Genomic DNA, 18,772 nt, shown 5'->3' with positions numbered 1-18,772 from the left:
GATAAAAGCTTGACATGGCCCCGTTTTTTGGTTTTTTTATTTGTTTTTTTTTCCAGGAACAGTATTTTTTCTGCTACAAAGTCTGGTTGGAGGTTTTACAGGGAATTTTACAACTTCAAGGAAACCAGTGGCAACCAGAAAGTCCCAGAGACCACAAGATTGTTTGAATGTTTCCCCGTCAAGCTCAGCAACATATACCTGTAAAGCAAAGGCTGTGGGTGATCGATCACAGTAGAACACTTTACAGCTGGATCTTCTTCCTTTGGTGGTTGTTCCCTTTAGTTAGCTGTAAAATCTTGTTATGTAGTGTCAGTTTTGTTACAATGAAAACTTTCCTTTTCAATTAATTAGTTGTGTTTTTTTCTGCATATGTCTTCATGGTGCTTTAATGACATCAGCTTATCAGTTGCCTTCTGTTTTAAGTTAGTTTTTCTTTTTGTTTTAATTCAGACAGCATGGAATCTCAACTTCTGGTAATCTTCAAATCTTCTATCTACCAGTAGCGTCATTCAGGTTTTAGACCTTCCCACGTTTCTTTTACGCGTTTGTTATAAGTATGAAGCGACATGATTTTATTTAAGTGCATTTGTACCCCGGGAAAGGGTGTGTAAGCTGAAAAAAAAAAAATCAATGATGTTTCACTTCATTGTGAAGGAGGAGATGAAAAGAATCAAGTGCCTTGGAGAGACACACCCCACTTGCTTTACGATAAACCCACACCACTTGTTGTAAGTGACCAGGGGCAAAACGTGAGAAACTTAACATAGCTCCTGGTGGTGTTTAGAATGAATGTAAAGTTTTCAGTCTGTTCTGGGTCTGAGATGAATATTTTGTCAATTCATACCGGAGGAGGATTACATCTCATATTTCGGTTCGTAGTTTAACTTAAAAGCAGTGAGATGTTCACACGCCGCCTATTCTTAGCTCGTGTTTTTTTTTGTTTTTTGTTTTTTGTTTTATACAGAAAATTGTCATGATGAATCACATTATCACCACTTGCATATTCTGATACAGATAAAGAATGATTATTCGTAACAAATGTTTCAGTGAATTCATAAAATGTTCAGATAATTTTTACTAAAATTTGGAAGTGTTACAAACAAGGTATCCAGATTTTTTTTTTTGTAAAGTGTAAATTTTACTGTAAATTAAATGATTAGCCAGACTTGTTAAGTGATGACATCCTTTATCTGTATTCAACAGCTATTTTAATACAAACTCAGCCAAAAATGCAAAAAATATTATGAGGTTTACAAACTTTACATTTTGCCACTTTAGATGTTGTGCGGAGCAACACAACTTACACCTCCGAGTCAGAGATCAAAGACGATTCGTGGCTGCTGGGTTGGACTTCAACCTCAGATGTCATTGCTTATGAGCTTTTGTTCATTCAGCTGCTAACCAACACACACCAGCTCTTTATTGCATGTAGACTCAAGAAGTACAGATGTGCTAGCCTGCAGTTTGATGAATTACTTGAAAATGATCAAAATATGGAATGTAAAAAATGCAACTCCTTCCGAAACGAGGGTGCATTAAGAATGTCATTTTTCTTACCTTGAAGACATCTTCCAAAGCGTTTGGAGCATGCTGGAAAGTCACGTGGATCACTTTACTTTAGCCATGTGTGTGGCCATGCAGAGCAATCAACCTTTCTGATGCACATGCAGTGTGTCGCCAAAGTACTCATACCCCTTGATCTCCTTTACATTTTGTCACATTGGAACCACAAATGTCGTTGTATTTCACTGGAATTTCATGTGATATAGCAACACAAGTAGTGCATGATTGTGAAGTGGAAAAAAAATGATGCATGGTTTATTTTTAATTGAAAACATTTAAAAGCGTGGTATGCATTTTCAAGCAGCCAAGTTGAGTTCATATTTTATACTACCGCCATTTTGAAACTCGACTATGAGTTGATCTGAACAGTTCTAATGTAACTTAAGAGCTGCTGTCTTGCTGAAAGGTGAACCTCCAGTCCAGACTTTAGTCTATGCAGCTGTGGATTTTTACATCATTTTTCTCCATATAGGTTACAAAGTTCAATGTAGGTTTCATCCGAGCACCTTTCCTCCAAATGTCTCTGACGCATCTTGGAGCGTAAACTTGAAATGGGACTTGCCATGGCGTTCGTTCAACAATAGCTCTCTTCTTGCATCTTCATGTCTTTGTACCATAAAGGCCTGATTTGTGGAGTGCGCGGCAAATAGACGTTCTTTCAAGACAGTTCCCCAACTTAGATATGACTCTCTCTCCAGCTCTTCCAGAGTTACCATGCTAGTCTTGGCTGCTTCTTTGACTAATGTTCTCCTTTCCAGGCTTGTCAGTTTAGGTAGGCAGCCATGTTTTGGTAGGTTAGCAGTTGTGTCTTATGTGTCATATGTTTTCCATCTTCTAATGATGGATTACATAGTGCTCCACAAAATATTTGAAATTTGTGACATTGTTTTAAAAGTTGACTTTGCTTGAAATTTCACCACAAGTTTATCCCCAACTTGTCTGCTGTGTTCCTTGGTCTTCATGATGCTGTTAGTTCGCTATGTTCTCTGACAAAACCTCAGAACTGTTCACAGAAGACACTGAGATCGAAGAGGTGAACTCATTTGGTGACTTCTCAATGCAGTTGGTTTCACTGGATTTTCTTTGTGGGTTTCAGAGTAATGTATGCCGCACTTTTCTGATTTTATTTTTTATTTGTCATCAAATTTGTCACATATAGTTTTATTTCTACATAACAATAATTTGCTACTTTGTTCTGGACTAAATAAAGCACTGAGAAATTTTGGAACTTTTTCACATTTTGTGACAAAGCTCAAGGGGTGTGGAGACTTTCCCAACTCACTGTACAGCTAAGTTATGTCCAAGTTCTCTGTGAGATCCTGGTGGTATGTTTTCTGCCTCACATCTTGGACAGAATAAGCAGGAACGCATTTTGCATTCATATGGGAAAGTGCATCTTGTACAGTCTAGCAAGTGCTTATGCTAAGGCATTGTGAAATGTGATAATTAATTGCACAACTGCTTATTTATGCTAAATTAAAAATCTTGTTACACTACCAGCCACTATGTAACCAATATCTGAGAACAATGTAATACCTCTCTCTTTAATTAAAAGCTATTCTGAAACGCGTTTGTCTGTTCTGTACCACCCTTTGCCTTCGCTTGACTCCCAGCGCACGACGTAACTCAAGTTAAACAACAGAACGAGAGCAGCAGAGAGGATTTTTTCCCCAACGGTGCACAGAGAACAGAGAGTCGGGGGCAGCCTTAAATCTAACTCCTCTACACCCCCTTTCTCCACATTTACTGCAGCGTACACTCCCTCTTGGGTTTTACTGCAAGGTAAATAAGCGAGTCTCACAGGGGCCTTTTGTGACAGTATGGAAACCCCTGGAAACACACTACATACTCGGCACACATAAAGCTGATGCCGTTGAAGCCATAGAGCTGATTTACTTGCTAACTTCAGCTCTCCTCTTTATGTCTGGTCCTGCGATCCTTGTGCACTACATGTACCAACACTTATTTTACACAAATACACAATCCCTCCCCCAGTCACCCTGTTCTTAACTCTCCTTCATTCTGCCTCGTTACTGCTGTGAGTTATTGCTGGAGCAACAGCAGCTAAATATATTCAGGGGTATTCCTGTTTCTGGATAAATCATTTAATCAAACAGTTGACTTAAAATCACTGGAGAAATTAAGAATTATTGCCTTGAAAATATAGGAAGGGAGGATGATTACTTCAAATCATGCAATCTGAGCTCATCCTGTTCATTCTCACAATTTAGCAAAAACATTTTGTACTGGGGAGGAAGTTGTTGATAAAGCCATTAACGGAAGACTCATCATTCACAGAGAGTGATTTAAAATCCAGAGGAACTTGCAGAAATGAGAGCATATGCTTTCAGTAAATCTCCTTGCTCTCTGTTGGGATCATCATGTAACACACACTGTTTTCTTTTTTCTCTATTTGCTGATGAGGAAACGGCACATGATTTGTGAGCTGCTGCAAAACTGCACACCGAATCCTACGTACCACTGTCCCCTTTCACAACAGGATTAATTTAAGAAATATTTATGTAAGTTGATCAATTAAACATTGAAATTTCCTGAAAATCTAAATTAATAATTAAATGCAATATAGATCACTGTTGAAACTGATGTTATGCAGAAAGAAGGTCATGGGTTCTGACCTTGCATGTTCTCCCTATGCATGTTTGGGTTTTCTCTGGGTACTCTGGCTTCTTCCCACATTGCAAAAACAAAACATGACTGCTTGGTCAGTTGGTTTCTCTAAAAATGTGTCTTTAGGTGTGTGTGTGCGTCTAGTTTTGTCTCTGTGTTTCCCTGCAGTGGTCTGGCTACTGTCCAGGGTGTACCTTGCCTCTCGCCCAATGACTGCTGGAGATGGGCGCCTCTTCATGGATGGATGAACATTAGGGCTGAAAGGGAAAGTGTTTAGTATAGTTTATATTTTAGTTTGTGAACTCATCTTTAGCCATCTCTCTTGAAGTCAACACATTTTTAAGATGGTGGAAGCTCATGTGATACAGATTTACTTGGTTGGAAGTCACAAATTCATTGAAAACCAACACATTTTCCCCATTCTATACATTGCATCTACATCACACTGTGGCCACTTGTTCTCCAAGAAATTGGGTATAAAGCTGTCTTTATATCCTCTTACTCTGAGTTCAAGGTGTAGAATAAATGGACACTAATGCGTTTATATGTATATCGCTGCTGGCTCTTTGTAAATCGACCCTTTAAGTAGGTTCCTCTGTTATGAGAGCTAGCTGACAAACCAACACAGACACACACACACCTTTTTTCTATCTCTGAAAAGAAGCAAACCTTTCATATGTGTAAAAGGATGCTGTTATAGTCGCGTAAAGTTGTGTGCAGGTGTTTGCCAAGCTTATCTAAATCACAGATGTGATATGATTAATAATGTTCATCTCCAAGTAGCTTGTTGAATTTTTCCTAATGATTTTACGAAGGAGCATTTGTTAATATTATAAAAGAAACAGCAAATAAATTCAACATGGACTTTTTGTAAAAGTTACGTTAGAACCATTCCGTGTTAATTATGGTATAGAAGAGTCTGAAGCAAAACCCCAATATGCTTGGAATGAATAAAAATGATAAATGTACTTTGTTGAACAATGTGTGCAAATAACTTCTATAAATCTTTTTTTAATGTTTTCTGACCAACAAATTAGGACAAAAAAATGCATTTTACAGTTTAAATTTTTTTTGTGTAAAAGGACTGATGGACATCGTGTTTCTAGTCATAATGATCACTCAAAGCACTTTACAGTGGAGTCACATTCACCCAATCACGCTCACGTATTCATACAGCAATTGAATCAAATTGAAAAAAAGAAAAAAAAAACTTAGCCTGGTAGCAGTCCTGGTTCAAATGTGTTGATATGAGTGGAACCACATCATGAATAAATTACCACTGCCATTCCTAAGCTCTCCTCTTGGTTAACTGCATCCACAATAATACACCAATGCAGCCTCATTAAGTAGGGCTGGAATTTTTGAAGAGTTCAGGTACTTTGTCATAATTCTTAGGAAACCATCTGCCCTATTCAAACTCAGTAAAGACAATCCATTTTTTGGCTTTTGCTTGTTTTCTGTTTTTTTTTTTTTTTTTTTTTTACGTCATAGCAGAGTAAAAGTACCCAAAGACTCATTTACCAGTCTTACATATCTTAACTTACATATCTTAACCTCTCAACAAAATCCCATTTTGAGAAGAGTGTTAAATTATTCCCCAAGAGAGTCTGAAAGAAACGCTGCACCAATGTATTTTTTGACAATTCAGCTAAATGCATTATTCAGCTAAATGCATTATTCATCTGAATGTTTATGTCCTTCTTTGGCTAAATTAGAGATGGATGGTAGCATACAAGCTGAAGGACTTTGATTTAAACGCATCCTAAGTCTTCGTGAAGGAGAACAATTGCAAGATGTTTGGAAGATCCAGGAAATGGTGCAATGCGGCGTGCTGACGTAAAAGCGGGGATCTTATTTTATATCGCACAGCCGCCACAATGAGAGACAAAAGATGTTTTTATTTGCGTTATTTATTTGTCTTTTAGGTCAAAGGAGTGAAACAATACGATGACTTACTGCCTTGGTTTGTGTGCTGCAACAACGAGAGGACCAAGACATTTTACAGAATCCACCTTTCCATGACCACAAATCCCTATAATTGACCTCCACAAGCGGCGCGAGGAAATGAGCAACTGTCATCAGGCGAAAGCTTTCGGATTCGCTGTGTCTTAATGAGAGACAATGCAAATATGAATGCAATAAAAGAAATAAAAATTTGGTTAAATGGTATGTTACCCATAAAAGATACTTTTAAGCAGTTAAATTTCCGTCATAGGAATAACATGTCTTGACGATAATTACAATGTGGCGCAACTGTGACCCCTTTGTGAGCCGAATGGTCTGTGTCGCCGAGTGGCAAGGACGATGTTCTCTTTGTCAAACTCCCTCCTAAATCACAAGCCAGATCAGAGCAAGGTTGATTAACACCTGCTTCTCATTAAGGGACTTTCTCATCAAGGTTTGGAAGACGGGAGGGAGAACAAAATGCCTCGCCACATTGAAGATGTTTCTAAATTAGAAACCTATTAAATCAGAGGAGCAGGCCCATGGCGGCGCGAGGGGCGTCGTTTGTCTTCATTTGCGTGGGTCTTCTACGATCGTCTCCGCAGGGGCATCTAATTGAAAAAAGGCTCGAGAAATGCAATTGTTAGCAGCGATAATAATTTATTACTTTCAGCTTGTGGAGTCCTGAGAGTCATTTGTATTCATTAGTGTAAATTCAAATTATGTTTGCGATTAAAATGTGACTTTGACAGGCAGGGCGGTCTCAAGCTGAGACAGGCACTGATGAGGCCTTCGCTCCGGGTCACTGCTTCCCACATTCTCCTCTTGTTAAAGATAAGGTGAAGGAGCCTCGTTTCGCCTCCACGCCATCAATCTGTGTCTGATTCGAGTTGAGACATTAGCTTTGATGGTCTCCGTACAAGGGTGTGTTTATGCGCTGACCACCTTCGTGAGGAAATTAAACTACGCTCCGAAAGACAGCACACAGAAAAGCTGTTGCTACTGACAGCAGATTTATTCTAATCTCTCTCTTTTATTTGGCCAGGAGTTGTTTTAAGGTTGTTTGTCCATCCTGATTAATGGCTAAGCCTTTATCAGGGTGTCAGGCAGGGATTTCTTTGACATGCAGTCGGAGATGGTAGTTAAGTAGGTCAGTATCAGTGTGATGAAGATCAACCGTGGCAGGTCACTGAATGGGCTGCTCCTTTATTTGCCAGTCTGTCACAATATGCTGAGCCACAGAGGGCGAAGAAGCTTAGTGCTCATTTATTGAACGCGGTAATTTACTCCAGTGCATAAAGTGAGCGACTTTATCAGATGCACGCTGACCAGGACTTTGTCCTGGCCAATTCTTTGGTGAGGAAAAACCTGAAAAGGCAGACAAAGAGGATTCAGAGATCTTTACAGCAACATGTATTTTATTATGAATAAATGTGACAGATCAATGCAACACATGAAGTACTTGTGAAGTAAAATGTTAATCAGATATGCGTTTTCAACTTTTTTTTTTTCCAAAACGAAATCTAAAATTTGTTACATGTGTAGTGATTCAGCCATTTTCATTCTGACACACCAAGGAAATTACATCGCTGATCATAAACTCCCAGTAGAGTATATTATTAAAGCTTGGTGGCTGTCGCACAACAAAATCTGAAGAAGGTTCAATGAGTGTGAACACTTTTCCAGTAAAGGGAGTTAAAAGAATTTTGTACTGGGAAGAAAAAGGCAAAAAACAAATTATATCTGTTGTTTTGTTTTTTCAGGCAGGGACATGAAAAGACAAAAAAAACAATGCAACTATTTATATGTGGAAAATCCCAGTTTCTTTCTGACCCAGCGCTGCACTTGCCTCAGAGCAGATGCACCATCTTACATCAATGGAGCTTTTCTCTTCAGTGGAGGGGAAACCTCATACACATAGTGGGCAGGGATACTCACCACAAAGCAACCTGCTACACCCCCCTATGCTTCAGGACTCTGTAAATGTCAGACAGTGGAAGAGAGGGTTAGTTTTGGAGTGGGATGGTATTTTTTATTATTATTATTCTTTTACCTTTTGTTAATGTGTCTCTATTCCTCTCCCACACATCTGGATATCCACATACACACCGTGGATACTGGAGGCCAAACCTTGCATACTGAAAAGTCCTAAAAACAAAAAAAAAAATAGTTTTAGTGTCTTGTGAAATTATGTGTAATTGGTCCTGGCTGATGCACAGGATAAACTCACATCAGTTTTAGTTGCTCCCTCCTGCACAATTTATATAATGTACTTTTAATACTTTTAATACATTTTAAAGGCTTTTAACTTCTATTACTCAGAGTCCCACTGTTGATAACTTCAAAAAATAAAAAATACCTTTAAATTTGATGGGAAAGACCAGATGGACCATAAGGTCACTAATCGCACAGGTTAATTATGTCAAACTTGTGGATTGTAAAACTACCTTTCTGCTTTGATAAATAAATACTTTGCTTTGTATTTGAATTATAGGTGGAATTTTTGACACTGGTTGCCATTTCAATTTTTTTTTAAAAAGTCACCAAAATTCAAAAGTCGGGATGAATTTTTGCTGTGTTTATTTTTCTTACATCCTAAAGATGCCTGAAAGAAAGACAGAGGCTGGTGGTTGTAGAGGTGACGGTGGCCACAACAATGCCTGTCCCACTCCCCACTGTTTCATCAGTAGACTTAACTACTAATGGCCCCCTAATGTACAAATACCATTCTGTAGGCATTAGTCACACTTCTCCTTGGTCTTTGATGCACACACAAACATGTAACCACGTACTAACACCAAGACACTCAGAGGAGAGACTCTATGAGACATTAGTCACAGTGGCAGCCCTGCCAATGATTGGAGAGCAGACGAGGGCCACGGCCAGGGGTCTGGGGGCCTATATCTTCCTGCACAAACAATGCATGTCAAGGAGGCCCAGAGAGGCTTTCTTTTAAGATGGGAAGACGTTGTTCAAAGCACAAAGAGAAGAGAAGGCAGCAGGCAGTAACAGTGAGCGGAGTGGTGAAGATTGAGATGTGCTTGAGGAGCAAGTTGTCATTAATACATCTGTGTGTTTAGGAGTTCATGGCTTGCATTTACCTGCCATTTATTCAGGAATATTTAATGGTGGAAGAGTCAGGATTACAGCTGTGGAAAGCACAGATTTTTTTCTTTTTTTTCTTAGTTTTTCAGATTTATTTATCTTTAAATATGTTCATTGGTTGGCAGAACTTTATCTAAAGCAAACTACATTAGGGTTTTGTAAAACAAAAAATAGTGAAAAATGACTGATCATTCATTTGTAAGAAAAACAATAAGAGCATGTTTATTTTATTTTTTTATGTCGACTGTGGTTATTGTGTATTTGTATGGCGTCAGGAGGACGGTTGAGGGCATGAGACCTCGCCCAAACTTCTTGACATTTTCCCACGCATGTCAAGAGAGCTATGAGCTGACAATCAAAAACATTTCGAGAAATTCATCATCCTCCTCCCTCTGCCCACACACTCGATCAATCAAATGCCTTTTGTAGCCGTCTGGGCTACAGCTCTGTTTGTTAAAGTGGAAGGAGGCCTTTCAAAATGGACACATTAAATTAGACCTCAAACCCCATTTATCGACAGAAGAATCTGGGATATTTCCAAAATTAGAAAGGTCATGTGATATGAATAATTTACAGGTGTCACTTTTTGAAAAGGCTGCCACTGCAGCAACCTTAGATGTTGTTTTCAGTGAGTGAGTCTTATGGTAGAGGATACAGGGAGTTGTGTTGCATAGGATAAATTAGCATTTCCCAACTTTCTTACCTCTCTGTGAAATTATTAGAAGTGAATTTAAAACACATAAACGGCTTTTATTTGTTTCACAGCAAAAAAATAAATACTCTTGTGAGGGAAGAGGCAGTATTATGACAAAAAAGACCGGTCTTTGTTTCCTCATTCTGATTTTATTTATTTATTTACTGCAAGTGTAACTCATGCACGCTTATTCCAGTTTTGTAACTTGAATCTGATGGAAAACTTGTGGAGGTAACAAGAAATTAGGGTGATGGTAGTAATTAGGGTGATGGTAGTCAGACACATGCAATAATAAATATAGTCAACATAACAAAGTAATATTGAGTTTTTATTCGTAGATGTGATTGTATTTTTATTGTTTTAAGACAGAGACGTCTTTGCTTTTCTATTTTCTTTTTTCAACTTTTTTATTCTTTTCTATTGAATAAACATAATCCAAGGACAAAAATACAATAATTGGTCCAAATTTTGTGATTAAAATGTCAAAAAAATAATCATATAAATGTAAAAATATATATATAGAAGTTTGACTTTTCTTTTCTTTTGGATTAACTAAAGTTGACCCAGATTTTCATCCTGTCATAGTGAGGTGGAGGATATGAGCTGGAGCATTTTTTCTTTTTTTTTACTGAAGGTGGTTGACTTGAAAAGTTTAAGAAGCCCTGAAATACATGCAGAAACCCTGTTATTGGTATTAATATCTGTCTTCTTCAGAAAAAAGTCTTATTTGTGTTCAGTAAATATACCTGTATGTATCTGTGCTTGAATATCCAGACACTTTTAGGACTTAAACAACCTCATAATGGAGGTCTGCAGCAAGAGCACCGTAACAGGACATGCTTGGACATGATGGAGATATTCAAAGCCAGCAATACATCTCAGAATAGAAACGATGACTGCGTAAAGATATGACTTTGTACGTAATAATTTTATGAAGCCACTAATTAGCTGAAATGTTGGTGTTGCTGCTCTGAGCACTTAAATCCATATTGTACTTACGGTTCTTTTGTTTATTCTGTGTTCGTCGGCTAGCTGTAAAACTGCTGGGCAATGGGGAACAGTTTCCCCCGTGTGAGACATGTTTTCCACAGATTTAGATGTTACTGCTTTTTAACAGGTAAAGACCCAAGAGAGAACAGAGGGTGGAAATTTAAAGCCTGTTTAATGAGTACAGGGAGGAGGAAAATACTGCAATTTGACTTTACATCATAACAGAAAGGTTGCCTTTAAATATTGAATGGAAACCACCAGAGTTAAAGTGGAACAAAAGCCTTTTCTGTGCAAAACTGCACACAGCCATGATGATACTACAGCGATCATTTCAGTTCATATATCCTGCTAAGGATTAAAGCAAGTGTTAGCATTGAAAAGTCACATTGTGGCAGTGAATGGTTTGCTGTCGCGGTTCGTTTTTTAGTTTGCAGTTTGGTTTTTGGTTCATGTCTTGGGTTTGTTGGAATCCACTCCAGTGAGTTATCTTGTTATTTTCTTCCTCCGCTCCACACTTCCTGCTCTTCAGTTCTTTTCAGATCCTCAACTTCATTTTTTTTCTCATCAGCTCTTCTGGTCATTTTTCATCAGAATCACAACATTATTTGTTTGCTTGACCAAATGAATCCTGGTTTCTTTCAAGTCAATAAAATACTTTGCAGAAAATGTGTTATTTTCTTCAAGGTGCCAAAAACAAGAATAAAGTTCCATATTTCTGAAACAGAAATGTGTGTTAATGTGTGTTTGGTGGAAATGCGTGATCCCAGTTGAAAGGTTGTTATTTTCAAAATTCCCAAACCAGGGCTGCAAGAACAGAGGAATTTTGTTATAATCCTGGGAGAGAGATCTCTTTTTTTTTCTACACTTTCAGAAAATGCCCAGATCGGTTTAACTGCCAGTTGCATTTTCTGTTGCTTTTTTTAACATCTTAAACTTCTAAACTCTTTGATTTTTTTGACCCTGTTAGTTTTGCTATGATTATGACTTAATAATGTTATTTATTCTACATTCTGCTGCCAGAACTGATGAAATTCACTCAAGTGACATATTAGATGCTTGAAGCAAAAAAAGTGAACCTTTTTGCCTGACTGTCTTTATGATTAATTCAGCTCATGTTTATCTTGGCACTTGGAAACTCAACTCAAAAGTAAAAAAATGAATAAATAAGCTGTTGTTCTCATTTCCAGAGCAAGAAGCAAATATGGCATTACAGGAAGCAGTGTGACAGCAGCGCTACAGAAATGATAACAGCAGGAAATTAGGTGTACTGCTGGTAATATTTCTTATTAGTGGTATAAGTTTGTAAAATTATCTATTTATAATGTGAAACGTGCACCATGTAGCTTGTGTGAAAACCTACTATTGCCATTAATAATTACTGACAATTTAATTAAAACCACTTATTCACTTGGTGATGAAGTGTATGTTACTAAAAAGAAAGATTTGCATTCTCAGGTTTAATGGAGGAACATAAAACACACGTGCTTTCAGTGTGTAACCCAGTAAATGTATGATTGCGTTGCTCTTTTCTCAGGGGTTTCCATAGTAAACCCAGGACTTTGTCTGACATGATGATTATTATATATTTCACCTCCTGAGTGAAATACTTAAGAATATTTTACAATTCTAAAAATACATTTCAAATTGTTTGGTACAGTCAGGGCTTGTGTTGCTGTCTGGACAAACAGATGACCTGTTTCAGTGTTTTGGACAAATACCGGAGCAATCAATACGAAACAAATCAAACTGCACAAATACAGCTAAAGAGTTCAAATGTGGTTCACCTGACAAGTTCTACGTCTGCCTCCATTCATGGTTCAATCCAATACAAACGAAGAACTGCAAAGTGTAAATTTTGTTACATGTTAACACTATGCACAAGTCTAAAGAACTGGGCAAAACTTCCGAGGAGCAGAATTTGATGTACGACACACCAATCCATCCGTTATCTATGCATGCTGGTTCCCCCTCGTTGGGCAAAATTAAAAAATTTACTTCCTAAAATAATCAAATGAAGAATTGCTTTTTTATTTGGTTTTGACATTAATTCTCTTCCCTAGATGAGGTGCACAGACGTTTCAAAACATTTTGCACATATATTCAGTTCTTTGCTTTATGTTTCGCTCTATGACAAATTGCTTTTACAGTGCAGCGACTGACATTTTGCGGTTTAATGGAAAAAAAGACAACAAAAGCAAAGAGATTTACACATCCCTGTGGAACACCTGACCTTTTCCTATATTCTCAGGCTCTTTAAGGAAGTCCTGAGCTTTTAGTTATTTATTCAAGTTAACGTGAGACATGTTGCATGGTGGCGATCTCTCTAGCCGTTATCACCAAACTCTTCTGCTTCTTCTCAGAGTTTTAGCTGTTTTTGTTCACTCTCTCTGCTCTCATCAGATTGGACATCAGCTGTAAAAAAAAAAAAAAAACTGCTGTTTTGTACCGAAAAAGGTAGCATGTGTAAAACCGTCTGTCCCATGTGTGAAATGAAAGTCAACACTGATACTTGTAGGAATATTATATACTTCCTGCAGTCAGTGTAACTGATAGCTGTTTGTCTAAATCAGAGGTGTCCAAAGTCGGTCCTGGAGGGCCAGCATCCTGCAGGTTTTAGTTCTCTCCCTGGTTTTACACACCTGCATCAAATGATGGCTCATTAGAGGCCTAAGCAGAACACTGACTTGCTGAGGAGATTGTTACAACCACTAGGGAGAGAACTAAAACATGCAGGAAGCTGGCCCTCAAGGACCGATTTTGGACACCCCTGGTCTAAATCTTTGAAGGAATTTGCAAAAGTCACAGATCTGTTATGAGGCTTCTTGTTCTTTCAAATGAGGAAGGCAGCACTTTGGGATTAACCACAAAAAATGCATCTCTTATTTCTTAAAGTAGCACCGATTCTAACCCGGCACAACACCTTCCTTCTTTGCGTATTATGACCATGTTGGAGAAATAATTTAGATCTTTTGTAGAAAGCTATGTCAGCCATTCTTACTTTGAAAGTCTCTGTTCTCTCGGGCCTCTCTTTCCCAGCTCCTCTTCCCTGAAGCGCCGTGGGTGTGTTTTGGAGCTCACTCAGCGGGCTGCCCCAGTCACAAAGCCCTCATGCACCACAATCTGAGGCTGCCAGCTGGTGAGAGTGGGCAAAGTGTGCATGAATGTTTTGAGAGCAGAATAAAACTCACTTGGTGGCTTTATCCTCTCCCCCTTTGTAGCTGACCTAAGAAAAAGAATTAAACACACCTACTTGAAGAGAGACACGAAGGACTTGGATCTCAAGTCTCAAGTAGAGTAAATGAACAAGCTGCACTCATTAGACTCAACTCAGGTTTTTTTCTGAAACCTTCCCAGCAGGAAATCGAGATTGATAAAGCTCCTTCAGTGAGTAGCGGCCTCACAACAGATAAATAAAAAAGAATGTAAAACACAAAGACTGGAAAAAAAAAGCCTGCTTTGAGGATTCAGGAATTCAAATTAACTGTGGGTCATATCACTTGCAGAATTAAAGGAGGAAAACAAAAAAGATGAACTACATCACCTTTCTGGGGCTCTTGGCAAATCAGCCATTCACACTGGAGCTCAAGTGTTCCCCATGATCCCTTCACCGCTAAAGCCTTTACAAAATGTTCCGAAGCAGAAGAACAGAGTCTTGATTGGATTGTAAAAACAAAGGAGACGATTTCTCAGTTTTCAAGGCCAAATGTATGCCTAAACTGGTTGCTGAAGAAGGTCCTGAAGACCTGGCTTTTCTGTATTCTTTGAAGTAAACAGAAACAAATGGCTGTTGATCCTCAACCTCCAGGCTGGTCCAAAATCCACAAAAAGGCACGAGTGGGCACAAGGGAGATGCATCTGTCAGCTGTCATCTCTCCCAAAGTCCTGCTTCCTTCCTCTGGGGGATCGTGCAGCAGCCAGGTTTTTAGAAGAAAGGCGCTGTGGTGCTCATCACACACTTTTTAATCATTTATAATGGGGTTGTAATGATGTAATGGTGCAGAGTTCAAGAGCTGCCTGGGGATGTGGGGCTTTGGCCAGACTGACTGCAGGAGGCATTTTGACACTGTTTTGTCTAAAATAAATCAAACACCGCAGCTAAAAACACAGCAATTTTCAATAAAAACAACTCAAATGTTTTTACCTAAAGATTTTATTGTTGCTTTCATTACGTCAAACTATTAACCCAATTAATTGTAATGATCAGTCGTACAGATGAAGACGGGGTGGTATGCTATGCTGCCAGTAGGATTTTGTAGTAAATGGCCTTGTTCATAGTTACTTTTCGTTTTGTTTATATGACGGCTTTCAAGAAAAGTGAAAATTCCTCATAAGACAAAAAAGATCCTGTGTGATTTTGTTTATTTTAAAATCCAGAAAACTTTAAAACAATGCATAGTGTACATTTCAATATATTTATGTATTGCTGGTTACTGTCAAACTTTAAATGTGATAATCAGTGAAATAATTCGATGTTTGAGCGGATTGAATGCCAAAACACCCTCACTCGTCACATAGTTATTGTGGCTATGACTTAAGGAAAAAAACTGCTGACCCACAATGACATAAAGGCTCATCTGACTTCAATATTATCTATAAGATCTCCAAGATTTTAAGCCAAATGTTCTATTGACTGACAAAAACAAATGGCATTTTTATTTTTGTTTGAAGTAAAAATGCCATTAGGAAATGTCCTGTTGTATCTGGCCTAAAAAAACTAAATAAATTGTTAAACCTTGGCAACTGGAGCTAAAGTCACATGCTTTGTTTCCAGTTTATAACATATATCTCTTAAAAGCCTATGTCCAGCTACTAAATACAACTAAAGGAGCAAATGTATTTGCTTTCTTTTCTTTTCATGCACTAGGTTTCTGCTTCCCAGATCAGATTTATCCAAACGCCATTAGATTAATTGACAGCCTTCTTTTCAGGGAGATCATTGCATCAACGTGTTTAAATTCAACCACTTTGACACATTGCAATAAACAACATAAATATTTTTTTTTAATACAATATCCAGACAGGCACTTTGAGTCATTTGAGTTTCTTGCGGATCTGATCTTACATTCTGTTTAAGTTGCTAGCTGTGGTTAGCCACGCTGCAGAGGAACACACTATATTCGCCTTCAAAGACTCTCCAGCTGATGTCTGCTATTAAAGGAGGCACTTAGTGTCTGAATGCTATTCGAGGAGAAAGGCTTGGGGCCACAGTAACAGTTTTGTTGTTGCAAATGGAGGTTGAGATGAAGTCATTCTTTTGGAGCTTCACCGGGTCTATTTTTGGGAAATAAGGAGAGGTTGGTTTAATGGGGCTGATTTGGGTGGATAATAACAGGGCTGATATGAACTCAGGAGGCATTCTCAACCGGCTGAACAATGAAACGGGTCCTTTGACTCAGGAGGCATACGGAAGCACTTCAGAGCGGATCCAGCTTGGCTACAGTTTCAGTTTTCTTCCCCTCAAAACCATGATTATTCTTTTGAATTTCACCCCATCAAAACTGCACTCAGACCTCAAGGCACCGCAGCAATCCTCTGGGTCTGTCATTTGCATCTCAGGATTTGTGGGAACGCGTTTGAAGCTTTTTGGATCAAATGCAGCATTAAAAAAACACCACACTACGGCTCCATACAAAAAGAAAATAATTACATAAACATAAACAATCCCATGATGAAAGATGCAGACCAAAACGGTAAATGGCAGCCACAACTACACTTATAGTGAAAGCTTATTTTTTTGCATCTTATTTATAGTAGAAAGTACTGTGATGGTTTATTCATTACATCATATGTATTTGTAGTCAAACCAACAACAAATGTCTTCTTTTGAAAGCCACACTGGCTTTTGTCTTGTTTGTCTTTTCCTCTCCAGATTTGTTCTGGCAACACGGTGGCTGAAGAGAAACACAATCGGGTCCAGACTGCTTCAAGGTGGCTTTCATTCATCCGTCACATCAGGGTCATTCTAAAAGCAGAGCTCATGCAAAAAGTCAATTCCACCGAGGTGCAGCGCTGGATGCTGCTCAGCATAAAACCTGCCTCCAGGGGCAGACCAGAGAGGTCACAAAGCACTTCCTATACCTTAACCCCGGCCTTGTAGTGGAAACTACTAGCAGGCATCAAAGTAGTGTCAGCTCAGGATAAAGCGTCCTTATTAAGTTTGTAAATCCCCTCGGAGCGATTTTCGCATTCTGGAACGTACCATTCAGCCCTCTGTGATTTTCTTTAAGCAGTTTTTCTGAGTCCTCTGCAGAGTTGAGAAGTTCATCAGAGGATATCTCTTGAGTGTCTTGCAAATCTTTACTTTATCCTTGTGAAACAGATTCTGTTCTAAAATTATTTAACCAGAAACATGATGCCATGCAGATCCGCAAAAGTATTACATACTTTCTAAAATAGAACAAACCTTACCTAGCAATTTTTTCATCAACTAGGCATATAAGATAAAATTACTGACTACTTTCAGGCCAAGGTAATTGTTTTAGTTCCCTTCACGAATGGAAAGTATCATGCCACAAATTGATATGGTGTGTGTTTCTTAGGTAAATAAGATTTAGTTTATTTTGGGAAGAACATGCAGACTACATGGGGAAAATCTCTAAACAGAATTCTGGATCTTCTTGCTGCAGAGCAGCAGTGCTAACTCTGAGCAGCCAAGACAAAAACTAAAGAGTCAAAAGAAAACAAAGAAACAGAAGAAGAAAAAAAACAACGAACAATGCAAGGTTAAGCAATAAAATAAGCAAAATTCTAAGACAGGTTGATTTTAAAATCCAGATAAAGTTTACATAAGATTTATTCAATTTGGTGCTTGGGCAGTTTTAAGCTCACCCCACACGTTTTAAATAATTTAGGCAATAGAGGTTTGGGACACTCATATGTTTTGTACACAGCACTGAATGTTCATTCCTGCATTAGAAAAGAGACACTACTGAGATTTTTCTGTGGAAATATTCACTCCCAAAAATAGGAAAGTATCTAAAATATTGTTTTAGAGAACTATAGTTTTGGAAGCTGAAGTACCGAGGCTCAATGTTACTTGAAATACTATTGGCTGGTGTTTGCAGGACTGTCATTTATTTTCCTTATTGTGATTGGCTGTCCCTCTAAGTGCAGACATAAAAAAGACTGTAGACATTAGCTTTACTAATGTCTACTGATTGCTTCCTCTGCATATCAATGTATATTTGCTGTTTATTAAAATAGGCAGTTGTGTTTTAGACTAGCTCTCAAGAATGTTTGTATTTTAGCTATTCAAGGAATAATTTGTGGTCCCTGTGACCCATCCTGGCACAGTAGGACAGTAACAATGTTTTGCTCTTTACACAGTACACTTGCACTATTCAAACTAACATCAAATATATATTTTAGAGATTGGTTTCTCTATGTTCAGAATCACATAAAATGTGATTTTATAAATGCCAACATATGTGTCAAGAACAGCAATTTAAAAACAAAAGTTGGGTACACTTACATAGAGCTAATGGTTTTGCTCAATTTTTTTCTTTTTGTGGCTAACAAAGCCATCTGTATCAGATTGTATTTTCACGCTTATTGCCATAAATTGTTTTGTTTGTGAAATGGACATCTTGCATAGAATGAGTTCCCTTTGATATGACAACAATGACAAATGCTCCAGAAAAAACATGATTCTGTACTCCTAGAAATTCAAACTAGAGATGATAATAGCAACTTAGCGGCCCCACTTCTACATCTACAGCATTAACCAGGCATGCATTTCCCGCATGGCTCCAGGACTCCAGCATTGTAGCGCTGGGATATCGAGCTATAAAGGGAGATGAGATAATCTGGCATGATGGTGGAGGTCCACTGTGGAGAGCGTATTGTCTC

At 38.2% G+C, this 18,772-nt stretch overlaps 1 protein-coding gene and 1 long non-coding RNA gene across 2 annotated transcripts in view; one reads left to right on the top strand and one right to left on the bottom strand.

Annotated features, from left to right (window-relative positions):
• Positions 1 to 3,133, top strand: part of ptpn20 (protein tyrosine phosphatase non-receptor type 20) — a 33,156-nt gene extending 30,023 nt beyond the window's left edge. The window contains exon 47 of the mRNA XM_008429711.2: positions 57 to 3,133. Coding sequence (XP_008427933.1) covers positions 57 to 167 — 111 coding nt within the window. The 3' untranslated portion in view covers positions 168 to 3,133. The remainder of the gene's footprint in view (positions 1 to 56) is intronic.
• A 4,750-nt stretch (positions 3,134 to 7,883) lies between these two features.
• On the bottom strand, positions 7,884 to 14,123 carry LOC108166953 (uncharacterized). The gene is made up of 3 exons (XR_001777346.1): positions 13,923 to 14,123; positions 8,189 to 8,283; positions 7,884 to 8,112 (listed from the first exon to the last, which is right to left on the bottom strand). It is a non-coding gene; the product is annotated as an uncharacterized LOC108166953 (long non-coding RNA).
• Between the last annotated feature and the right edge of the window lie 4,649 nt (positions 14,124 to 18,772).

This window comes from Poecilia reticulata, linkage group LG15 (genome assembly GCF_000633615.1).
Source record: "Poecilia reticulata strain Guanapo linkage group LG15, Guppy_female_1.0+MT, whole genome shotgun sequence".
NCBI lineage: Eukaryota > Metazoa > Chordata > Actinopteri > Cyprinodontiformes > Poeciliidae > Poecilia > Poecilia reticulata.
The sequence above is the reverse complement of the archived record's forward strand: the minus strand, read 5'-3'. Positions and strand labels throughout refer to the sequence as shown.